Genomic DNA, 12,977 nt, shown 5'->3' with positions numbered 1-12,977 from the left:
TACAGGTTCCAACATATCATATTTTATGAAGTGGAATTTATAGTGCCTCCTCTTAAAATAGCTTCAATGATTAAAAATTAACAAAGATAGCTTTTTAAGAAGACATTATTTTTAAATCCACTACTTTGGCCACTATAGTTTGGCAAGAAAACACAGAAAAATTTGGAAAAATAAAGTGAAATACCTTTAACCATTGAATATTTTGGGGCTGCGATTATTACTTTTTTTTGCTAATAATTTATAAGTATTCATAATATATAAGCATTTAGTGATAAATCAGCTAAATTCTACAGATTCGTGTAGCGCTTTTGTGTGTATCTTATTCGCTTCTAAAATAAATCTCCTAAAGAGATAAGCATGATCTTATACTTCTTCTTCTTCAGTCTTTCTTATTTTTCGACAAATGTATATATCTTGGTTTTAAATATTATTACACAGAGTGTATTATTTTTCGAAATAATTAATTATATTTATACAAGCATTACTCGTATCATTCTTTAGACTTTGAAATGAATAAATCTTTTAATTTTCGACCAATACAACGAATAATATATAAAAAAGTTATATCCATAATATAATTTTAATACGATTGTAGACGAAATATTATCCAGATTCATGCTCGGTGGACCGGGGAAACTTCATTTGCGAAATCCTCTGGCCGTGAAATGAAGTCAGACCGATATTGCGCCGATATTATAGCGGAGTCAGCTAACGGCCGAGGCGGGGGTAAATGCTCTGAGCTCAGCACAAATTTGATTTGTTTTTAATGACCTTTTTTGCAGTATATTTTTAAGAAGTCGTAGTCTAATATGAAATTCTTAAATCTACGTATAGGTAGTTCAATTTGTTTTTAAAGTAATGTAATAAAAGGAAAACATTTATATTATTAAAAAAGTGTTACTGTTAAATTGTTACATGAATTTGCATTACAGTGATCATTATTCTCATTTAGAGATAATTGTGTCTGGCTGTATCTGTCATGATAGAACAATTCGATTAAATTAATATAAAAAAGACATAAACCTGTATAAGGGTTATATTTTATACAATTTTGAAATTGTAATTAGATAATTAAAGTAATTAATTTCGGGATCTATACCATGTTTTTTATTTTCGTTAGATGGAGCTCTATAATTTAATTTTAATTTAATCTTGTAATTAGATAGTTATCAAGTATACTCAAGTATGGAAGTACATACTTGTTGCATACATGCATGTTATCGTATGTGTGTAATGTACATACTCACATACATAAATTACTTGTGATTCCTTTTTATGTAATAAAGTCAATTTTTATTATCAAGTTATATTCACAAATGCAAAATTATGTAAAAAATATATAATGTAAAATTAGGCATGTATATGTGATATTTTGCATGATTTTCAATAAAAATATATTTACTTCTCCTGATCTATTTTTAACCACAAAACAACATTGTTGAGTAATGATATCTTATCGTAGAAGTAAATGTAATGAGTGAATGGTACCCTCTTAGATGGGTCTGCTCAAATTCCTAGTCACTAAACTCAGGTAAACGTAAATGATAGTTGCATGTGTCATAATCGTTTGTGTTCACGAGCTATTGACTATGTGTTTTTACCAACCCGTACTCTACAAACGTAGTAGATAGAGCTCCAAATCTTGGCTTTAGCTCATTTGATGGACATTTACAGGCTGTTATTATATCGATATAATTCTCAGGTTGATTTTTTTTAAAGCCTTGCTCCAGCAGTTGCGCATGTTGTTAGCAGAGATACACAGAGAGGAAAATGGATACTATATTTATAGCCCTCAATCAATTCATTTAAATAATTGAAAAGCAGAAAACCGACAAACTCAAACTCAAACTCAAACTCAAATTCCTTTATTCAATATAAAAGCATTACACTTACTTATTGATTGTCAAATAAACACTACCACCGGTTCGGAAAAAGGAACACCCTGACCTGAGAAGAACCGGCGAAAGAAACTCAGCGGGTCTTTTTTTTTCTGTTATTTTTTTTTGTCAAATTTATGTACATTTATGTACCTTACATAGTAGTATATGATTAGAAATAGCCAGGAGGCGATCGTTTCATTCCCAAGGTGTGCTATCAAACATAAACTCGCTAATTGTATAGTAACCTTTTGCACACAAGCGTTCCTTAACAATTTTTTTAAATTTGGCAACAGAAGCATTTTGAACGCTTTCTGGGATCCTGTTGTAGAAGCGTATACATTGCCCCACAAAAGAGTTACTGACTCTATGCAGTCGAGTAACAGGAGTAACAAGATTGTGTTTGTTCCTTGTACCAATGTTATGAGAATCACATTTTCTCATAAAAACATTAATATTTTTCCGTACATACAAAACATTACAAAATATGTATTGAGAAGCAACAGTCAATATCTTAATTTCTTTAAATCTATGCCTTAAAGATTCCTTGGCTCCTAGGTTATAGATTGCGCGAATAGCCCTCTTCTGCAGCACAAATATAGTTTGGATAGCGGCTGCGTTACCCCAAAGCATAATACCGTAGGACATTATACTATGAAAGTAACTAAAATATACTAGTCGAGCCGTATCAACATCAGTAAGTAATCTAATTTTTTTGACCGCAAATGCCGCAGAACTCAGTCTACCCGCCAATCCGTTTATGTGGGGGAGCCACTGTAACTTGGCATCAAGAGTAAGGCCAAGAAATTCAGTTGTTTCAACTGGATCCATCGATTCCCCATTGATAAGTACATCGGGTTTTACATTTTGCACATTTGGTGTGCTAAATTTTACAATTTTAGTTTTTTTATTATTCAGTCTAAGATTATTTACGCTAAACCAATGTACTATATCGGACATAGCATTGTTTACATCGTCATACTGAACCTGTTTCCTATTAATTTTAAAAACCAAAGAGGTATCATCAGCAAACAATACTATATCATGTTTGTTCCCAACAAGAAAGGGCAAGTCATTTATGTATATGAGGAATAGAAAAGGTCCAAGAATTGATCCTTGTGGGACCCCCATACCAACTGAGACCCCAGGAGACCTTGTCCCTTTAACGTCAACCCTCTGAATTCTATTGTTAAGATAGGAAGTCAGAAGGTCGAGTGCACATTCTCTAATTCCGTAGTGATATAGTTTCCTGACCAGAGTTTCATGCTGAACACAATCAAAGGCTTTGGATAAGTCGCAGAAAATCCCCAAGGCATCCTGCGACCCCTCCCAGGCCTCATAGATATTTTTTATAAGTTCGATACCTGCGTCGGTAGTCGAGCGACCCCTCATGAATCCAAATTGTTTTCTGTGAAGCAGATTGTGTCTATTGAAATATGCTAATAATTGATTTAAAAGACACATAAGCTTTTTTAATACTTATTCTGGTTTAATTACCACAAGCATTAAATTCATAGCGATGACAGTATGAAAATCTATATATTATAGATAAAGAGTTTATCTTACATATAATTGAATGAAATGTTCGTTAAGCATGTTTTTTTGAAATATATTTTAATTGTACCACACATATATATACACATACCTTTTGTAATCAAGCATGTTATAATCAATTTAATGATCAGATTTGGAAATAATATTGCATGATAAATTATTTTTAACAGAAAATTACCTATAAAACTAAATTGAAAGCATTGAGAATACATAAAATACTATTTAAATAATGGGGATAAAAGTATTTTAGAGAAATTTGAATAAAAAAAATCGCTTTATAATAAATGGTGCAGAGTATTCATGAGTGAAAATTTAAATGAGCTATTACAAGCAATTTGCAAGCGTTTTAATGTAGCTGCACTTACAGATTTTGTTGAACACCCACAGATTAAAGGTATATGCAATGTTTGGAGTTTTGTTATTAAAAAACTTCATAATTAAAACTTGCATTATTACATATATTATAATACTATTTAATTATTTTCTTATACTATTCGTATACGTCTAATGGTATTATTTTTTATTCGATATGATAATTTTTCTCAAGATATTATTTAAAAGCATAGAAATATTCACGATTATGTATTGATAGATACTTGTGTATGTCTGTATTTATAAAAATAAATAAAATAAACATTATAAAGGAAAAATATGCTTATAAAACTGTTTAAAAAATCGTTATAAACCAGAACCAAGTGATTCATTTATTTATTAGTAAAGTCATGACTTCATGAATATTTTGGATTTGTAATAATGTAATTATGCAATTTATATACATTTTGGCGTGTATGTTTGAATCAATTAGACATACCGTGTGATCAGTACAAACGATATTAGCATAGTTTTCACCATCTACGTTTCATGCAAATCAAACAATGAACACAGAAAGGGTCGATACTAACTCTATGTACATTTGGGTCTCCTGAAAATTTTCTGAAATATTACAAAACTCCGCCCATTTTACAGTGGAGGCTGCTATTGGTGGAAGTATATCTAGATCTGTAGAAATATCGACCAATGACGGCTGGGGTTACGCGCAGCCGTAGCTACGGTGTAGAGCGGCGCGGGGCGCTACACGATCGACAGACGCTACGACGGACCTGCTACGCCTAGGAACAGAAAAAATGTAAGTAAATTATATTTTAATTTTATTTTTTTATATTTCTATTGAAATTTTGTATTCAATAAGTGCTGTCAGATATAATATTCGATGTATAAAGACTTATCTATAGATATGCATAGATATATAGATAGCTATATACATATAGGTATGTGAACAACGTAACCATTATGTAATGATATTTCAGTCTACAATAGAGTTTAAAATTCTATGGAGATTTAATTAAACTGTTTCAAAATATACAAAATGAAATTATTGCTATTAAAAAATATCTGTCCTAAATAATGATAACGGAGAGTTAGGCTTTTTGGTGTCGTAGATTATTTCAGTAAAAGACAAATTTAATGCTAATGATTTTCCTTCTGTATTAGGAAAAGAGATAAATATAATAAATAAGTATGTAGATTAAAGTCATGTAACAAAACTTAAAAATCGAAATAATATAATGTAGTCATGCATAGAGAGAGAGAGAGAGATCATATGAAAACGTTATTGACCTTCATATATCTTTAAAACTTGACCTATTTACTAAAAAAGAACTATTTTACTGGTCACTTAAAAAGGCCGCACACGGAAAGTGTTTAACTTTACCATAAATCATTATATTAAATTAAATGAATGAAAGAATAACGAATATATACGATAAAACACTCATTAATTAAATTGCTTAATATAATTATAGTAGTATTACTTTCAATACAATTATTTGTAGGGCTTAATGTAGCTTTGTTTGGGTGGGTACCACCAAATGGGTGGTAGCAAATATTCAACCAAACGAGACTCGGTAACCTACTTAAGTACTACAATGTATTGTGAGCTTAAATAGTTCAAACAGATACAATGAATATAACAAATAAGATAAGTAGAGTGCTATCGTTTTAAGAATCCTTTACTTACTATAGTGCCAGTGTTAAGGAAAGAGGGTGATCAGATATCATCTAGTGGACCAATATCAGCTGTTTTCAAAATGTATTACAAAAATCTAAGAATATAGCGACGCTATGTCTCGTTTACTTAGTCTTCAACGGTGATCAATAACGCAATTTTCAGTTCTACTTTAACCTGAATTGTAATTGGTGGAAAACAGCTTATGACGCAATCATCGACTACTAAGAGTTCAGGGATTTAATCAGATTAGTAAATTTGATTTCAATCAGTTTTAAAACTGGTTTCATCATAGTCAGCTCATGTTAGTCTAATGCTGCATGATCGCGCAAATGATTTAAGATGGAGAAATGAGAAGAATATCTTGCTTTTGAATGACGAATTTAATTATGAGATATAATATTTTTTGTCTAATAATTTTGAGTATTGTTTTACGTTGAAATCTCCAAGCGCAATCATTTTTTCTTCTAAAAATGATGTCTCGCCGTAATGAATGTTATGCATGCCATGGCATCAAACCTCCTTGGTTTTAAACGGCTCGAACACTGCACAAAGGCTCTAGCAAGTTTTCATAAGTTATCACTCGACCCAGCATGAGGATATCGGTTTTTGCTTTTGCCAAGACGCAGTCATTCAAAAACTCGCCTACCCGATGGATTATCGTTTCAGCTGCAAATTAAAACCTGTTGCAACAGGCCCACTGTTACTCCAGTTTGCAAATTCTCTTGGCTATATCAGTTACTTAGGTTATCAGCTGATTTCCGTCATTTTTGATGTGATCCTTGAGCTAAACAAGAAGCATATTCCTTTCTATAGTTCGCAGAACTACCTTGAAAATCAAAAGGCAAAAGCATTGATTACAAGCTTTTGTCTTCAGGCTCTGACACGAAGGCTATTCTGTCCCAATTGTTCCACAGTTTGAAACACCAATAGCGATGTTAACCTATTTATATTATTGATACTTATCAATTATCCGATCCGAATATCTTATCAACAAAATGATTTTTAAAAGTGTGTTTTCATTTCGGAGGGAAATGTAATCAAACATATAATGAAGTGACAGCGCTCAACTAACTTTGGGTTGAAAGTAATGAAGAAAGTTAGGTCAAATAAAGATTATCGTGTGTTTCGTCCTTGACTATAAATCGCCTATTTGATGAATGCATATAAAATTACTCTTTGTTTCATAAAAATCTCTGGATATTAACAAATAGTTTAAACAACATCACACAAGCTAGTTAAAGAAGTCCTCAGTGAAATCTCGATATTATAACTTTTAGTATGCAGAATTAAAAATCAGCAGGACATTTACATTTTGCAATGAACTTTGCGCCCACGACTATAATGAGCTGAGCTGATTGAGTCGTGGGTTGAAATCTATTTAGTCGAGATGGAATTCCTACATTTTCCATTATTAATTATGGAATCATATTTGTGTATCTTTTAATTAAATTATCAATAATTGTGCTTTTATTTTGTTCATTTATTATTGAATTTATCAATACGTTTATTTTTGTTTCAATAGTAATATGGAAAGGTAATTCGAGAATAATAGTGATATGAATTGAAATATTTTTTCTATGCTGGTCATACTAGTATTTCCATTCCATTTTTATCGTAACCAACCATTTTTATAATAATCCATTAAAAGAGGCTATTGGACACATGGTGTATAACAAACGTCTTAGAAATTATGCTCTGTATGGATCAATGAATGTCCATTCCATATTTAATTTCTCAACAGCAAAATTTGCAATTACAAAAGGCTACTATCGAACAGCTAATCCTACAAAGTGTCGGAAGAAACGTTAATGAGTTCATAGATAAATTTATGCTGAGTATATATGTCTTATACATAATAATATATATTGTTTTGGCAGGTATTAGATAAAGGATTGCGTTTACATGAGGAACATCGGGCCGCCGCAATGCAGGGGCTCCAAGCCGCGAAAGAGAAGGCATCCGGCCTCTTTGCCAACAAACCTCTTTTGTTCAAGTAAGTCCTTACTTAAGTTTTTTTACTTGCTGCAACAATAAGCAATTTAGAGAGTTTTTGTTTGGTCGCTTGCGCCAAACTGGATAGTATAGAGATTGTTTCAATTTAGTTAGCAATCCAGACCGAAACTTAAAAAACTTTTATATTTTTATATGACACACATAATCATTACTTATATTTACGTTACTTTTATAATCTGTGGTTCCTACAATAAATGGTTCATCAGTCATGTGTTGAAATAATAATAAAATATTCAATTAATCATCATTTATTAATAATTTTGCTTCGGACCATTGTGGTCAAAAATTATCCTTGAAAAGCGAAGAAAATGTAGAACAACAAAAAAGATGTAGGTCAATAATAAGAAAATAGAATAAAATTTTAGCGTGTAAATTATCTTATTGAATTAATATTAAAATAACTTAATTTGAAATCATTTTATAATAATGCAAATTAAAAGTTTACCGACTATTGGTATCAAATAATAATAAGATAAAAATGGAAACAAATTATGCGATTTATATAATTATGTAGGATGAAGCACTGAAATCGTAAAAATCTTTTTAGAACATGTCATCAATATTCTATTTTTTAAAACAGTTTGCGTTTAACTTAATTTTTATAGATAAAGAACAAAATTTAAATTTCGATCGTAGCATAAAGGCCACGTAAGATGTTATTGGTAGCGTTTGTAGAAAACACAAATTGAACACAAAAACAAATATAAATCCAGAGAAATAAATACAAATTCAGAATAAGTTGCAAAGTTGTTTGAAAAATATTTTGATTTTATTCCCAATAAAATAGGATTTCACTTAAAATCATTAGATGCAGGTAAATAGTAATGTAACTTAATACGCAATTGATTTATTTTTCATTTCAAATATCTCTGCAATAAATATCAGAAAAGTATTTAAAATCCTAAAAAAAAACTTATGGCATATTGGGTATGATCGTTTATAATATTGCTCCATATAATATGGCTGTAATTTCTAATAACAGTTTGGCCACGCTTCATTTTCTAAATTGTTAAAATTTAATAAAGTTTTACCATTTATTAGCCGATTAATAGCATTGCTTCAACATATTTTTAATGCATTGAAAAAATTATACACATTAGCACAGATATAACAAGCTTTTATTAAAGGAATAAAGTCTTTTGGATCTGTGCTAAAAATGTGTTCCACGGGGATACATTTGGGTCCTTTTCTTTTCCTAGTATATATAAATGATGCTTTATACTGAAGGCATTTCTGATACCGTGTTGTTTCCTTACGATACTTCATTGAGTTTTAAGGTTGGCAGTATTGAACAAAAGATTATGAAGACGATAAAAATGCATGGAGCTAACAGTTGATGACTTTCACACAGTATAAATTACATAACTTACATAAAGTATCTCAATGTTGTAAAATTTTAAATCATAAAATATTTCATCTATGATAAAATGTATGTATATTTTTTGCATAATCATAAAAAGTAATTGGAATTGTAAACAACAATAAGTGTATCCATATTTGTATTTGTAACTACGAAAAATTATGATAAAATAGTTTACAATTGCAACTAATTGTTATATGCACATAAACCAAATTAAGTTAAACTGACTAACTAAGTTATTAGTCCTAGTCTCTTAACGACGTGCGAGGTCTTTTGTCGAATGGTCAAAACACATGTATATCACGTGACCAACAACATGAGCCACCATGGTGTGGCGTCAGAAAAAACAAAAACGGTCATTTCTATATCATCTGGCGCGTACGATAAGAATTTATCTGTACTTTTAATGCTAGTATTTGTAAAGCTAGACACTAACAATAGCGATTCTAATTCATTATTTTTCCTAAAATACTAAAATATTTATAAATGTTAACGTTGCATACGCTCCAGTGGTATATACACGACTGTCGTTTTCATCATCATTCATATTAGGAAAATCAACATTTTGAAGAACTTCTTCAAACATAGTAGAAAACCCTATTGTAAAATTTTCAGGAATGTATATATTAAATGGCGTATCACTTGTGTTAACAGTTAATATTTGATGGCAAAATCAAAAGAGAAAGTTCTTTTTTTATACAGAATCGGTAAACATCATTAAAGATGCATGGGTTGTGCACTATTTAACTAGGCCTTCTTGGCCCATTGTTACTAACCTAAAGGTAAATACATAAATATGAGACAACATCACATACATTACTCTGATCCCAATGTAAGTAGCTAAGGCACTTGTGTTATGGAAAATCAGAAGTAACGACGGTACCACAAACACCCAGACCCAAGATAACATAGAAAACTAATGGTAATCTACATCGACTCGGCCGGGAATTGAACCCAGGACCTCGGAGTGGCGTACCCATGAAAAAGGTCGTCGTTAAATTATGATATTTGAGAAATCCTTTTGTTAAACATAAAAACCTTTTAAGGGCCATTTGATAATTTTGTTCTCAGAATTGTATGTCTCCTTTGTACTTAATACAGTTTCTTAAAAACACCGACGGTACTTTTGTTCTGAATTGATGTCATGAATAGATTCGTATTAAATCAAATCAAATCAAAATAAACTTTATTCAAGTAGGCTTTTACAAGCACTTTTGAATCGTCATTTTACAATTAAGTGAAGCTACCACCGGTTCGGAAAGTAGATTCTACCGAGAAGAACAGGCAAGAAACTCAGTAGTTACGCTTTCTTAACATTTAAAAATACAAAGTCATGTTAGTTAAATACAATTATTTAAATTAATATATTACATGAAAATATAACCTCATATAATTTCACTATTATTCCTTAAAACCTGTATTTAAAATTTATTTAATTTCATTATGATTAGAGTCATTTTAGCGTAAAACTATATACACATATTTTGATGTGATAGTTATGGTAATTTATTATTAAAATAGATGTTCACACATAATAGTTATAGTAAGGCATCATATCTTCCTGATCATTTACGGTCAAAAAAATATTAGGCCAAGGATATTTCAAACATCCTTAAAGAAAAGTTTCAAGTTATTTTTATTTAAATACCCTATAATTTATTTTTTGCCCATTACATTTTTTATATTCTTAAAGCTTTGTATGTAATTTTTTTCATTATTAACTCTTATGTTTAATGAGGACCTAATCTACCATCAAATTTAATAAACTGCTTCTGACTTACGGCTGAGTTCACAATTTTCTATATTAAATTCGTAGAACGTTTGAGAGGCGTACCTATGAAAACCGGTGTACACACCACTCGACCACAGAGGTCGTCGAAAGGTATTTTTATATCGGTTTGTGAATCCTGGAAGTGTCGTTTTATTCTCACTTGGCGCTTTTGACTATTGAAAGAGAATTTATAAAAACAGAAAATTGTTCAATTTATAGTAGTTGAAACAGAATGTCTTTCACAGCGATATTGTCATCAGATAATACGTTTCAATAAAACGTCATAAGGATTTCTAACATAAAATAAGTTGAAAACAATTACTTTTCTTGTTATTTATAAGAAACCTTTTATTTCTTAACTTTGTTCAAGAAACAAACAATACAAATATAAAATGAAAATCATTTCATATTTAGTTGATCTTTAAATATTACTTTTTTCCTTTAACTTGATATATGAGGTATATAGATTATACCACTTAAATAACTGGCGGTACTATTTAAGCGGTATATTAAAAGGTGACTTTAAGAATAACTAATATCCGTTACAAGCAATCCCTTAAAAGCGTTGCAGAGTTATTGAAATTGTTGCATTAAAGTATAAAATATAAACTACTTTATATATATTCTATAGAATACTACAAATATACACACGTAGTTGGTATTGAAAAAAACAATAATAAGTCCATTAAAAAAAAAATTAAGATTTAGAAACAGTTGTACCGTACTCGATTATAATTGAAATTTTTCCTTTCAATCCTCGAAATATTATGAAATAAATAAATGGCAATCATCTTAAGATGCGGTTCAACAAATGGAGCAAATGCACACACATATAATACGATTATTCGGATCGCAGCCCGCCGCGGACGACTGCTCTGCGCTGATAACAAACAAACAAATCCGGATTTGTGTCGTCATGCGGACCGCTCGATGTGTTCAGAGACGAATCTTATCGACAACACTGCGTTGCGGAAAAATATAAATCGGAAATATGATTGATTGATAACACAGAGAAAAGATTCTAGGATTATACAACTGTAACACTAACACAGGTTATATATTAGAGCTGAAAATTGGTGTGCAATTTATGGAGATTATTGAACGAACTACTGAAATACTAATTTTTTATCGCTCGTCATCATCATCATCATCAACAGCCTGTAAATTCCCACTGCTGGGCTAAAGGCCTCCTCTCCCTTTGAGGAGAAGGTTTGGAACATATTCCACCACGTTGTTCCAATGCGGGTTGGTGGAATGCACACACAAATTTATCGCTCATTAACACTTTTCTCAATAGCCTCGCCAATAGTAAAGAAAATAATATGGTGCGTGAATAAACGTTCCCACACATAAACTCTTTATCAGTATGGAACAATATATTATTTGAGACATCGTACACGCAAAAGCAAACGCAACCTTACATCCTGGGCATATCATACTCTGGGCCGCTATTAATTCTTATCTAGGAGCTCCAACCCAGAATATGTGCATCTACTAAAAAAAACTAAACTACTTATTTGAGCTAAAAGATATTCAGCTACGCCATTTCAATAGCCAATATTATAATGGAAATAATAATTATAAAATTATATATTAATTATATGGTTAATAATTGAATTGTAATTAAAATAATAGTAAAAAAAGTGAAGAATAATTATAAAAAAAAAACAATCAAGATTACATATTTTCAGGGAAATCTTTGTGATTTTATCCCCTATTAAAGTTAAATCGATAGCTTGAGGAAAGCACTCAGGGCGATAGCTACGAGGAGACTGTATTATTATTGTTTGTTGCATAAATACGCAGTTTGTTTTTTATTACATAATCGTTTTTTGTCCCAGTTCAATGAAATACATTAAATTTGTAGTGTGTTTTTAAGTAACTAAAACTACTTCTTAAACCAAGCCAAAATAGAAACTATCCATTGTTTAATTTTATAAGTGTAATTAACTAACTGTTAATTTTAATTAAAAAAGATATAATATGTATGCAAGTATGATATGTATTATCACGGTATTCATAATTGAGATCTCTAAAATCTGTCAAATAACGCTAACCACTCTAGTAGAGACAGCTTCATTTGTGAGGGTTGCCAACGTTTTAAGCTCATAAATTGCGTTGCAAGAGAAAGGGTAGCCGGTTCATTATTTAGTCCGTTTAAATCACTAAGTCCTTAAAAGACATTAGTAGACTTTGCAACGCTATCGCTAAACACAAAAGAGATTTTCGACGAGCTGACAGGGGGAGCTTCCCGTCAATTATCAGACGTAATATCGCACCGTATAAATATAAGGTATAACATTTAATCAAGGATTATACGCATCGTGTAAATGAAGGACGAATTAATTAAAATTAATCTGCTCTAGTTGTACTTGCTGCTATGAAAGATTTTTT

At 30.8% G+C, this 12,977-nt stretch overlaps 1 protein-coding gene across 1 annotated transcript in view; it reads left to right on the top strand.

Moving 5' to 3' along the window:
- The window catches only part of LOC124531936 (vesicular glutamate transporter 1), a 61,164-nt gene that overhangs the window by 9,822 nt on the left and 38,365 nt on the right, over nt 1-12,977 (top strand). The window contains exons 2-3 of the mRNA XM_047106515.1: nt 4,398-4,557; nt 7,317-7,432. Of these exons, the coding sequence (XP_046962471.1) occupies nt 7,365-7,432 (68 nt within the window). The 5' untranslated portion in view covers nt 4,398-4,557; nt 7,317-7,364. The remainder of the gene's footprint in view (nt 1-4,397; nt 4,558-7,316; nt 7,433-12,977) is intronic.

Source organism: Vanessa cardui, chromosome 8 (assembly GCF_905220365.1).
Source record: "Vanessa cardui chromosome 8, ilVanCard2.1, whole genome shotgun sequence".
Taxonomy (NCBI): domain Eukaryota; kingdom Metazoa; phylum Arthropoda; class Insecta; order Lepidoptera; family Nymphalidae; genus Vanessa; species Vanessa cardui.
Note: the sequence above shows the minus strand (reverse complement) of the source record. Positions and strands in the feature narration are given on the sequence as shown.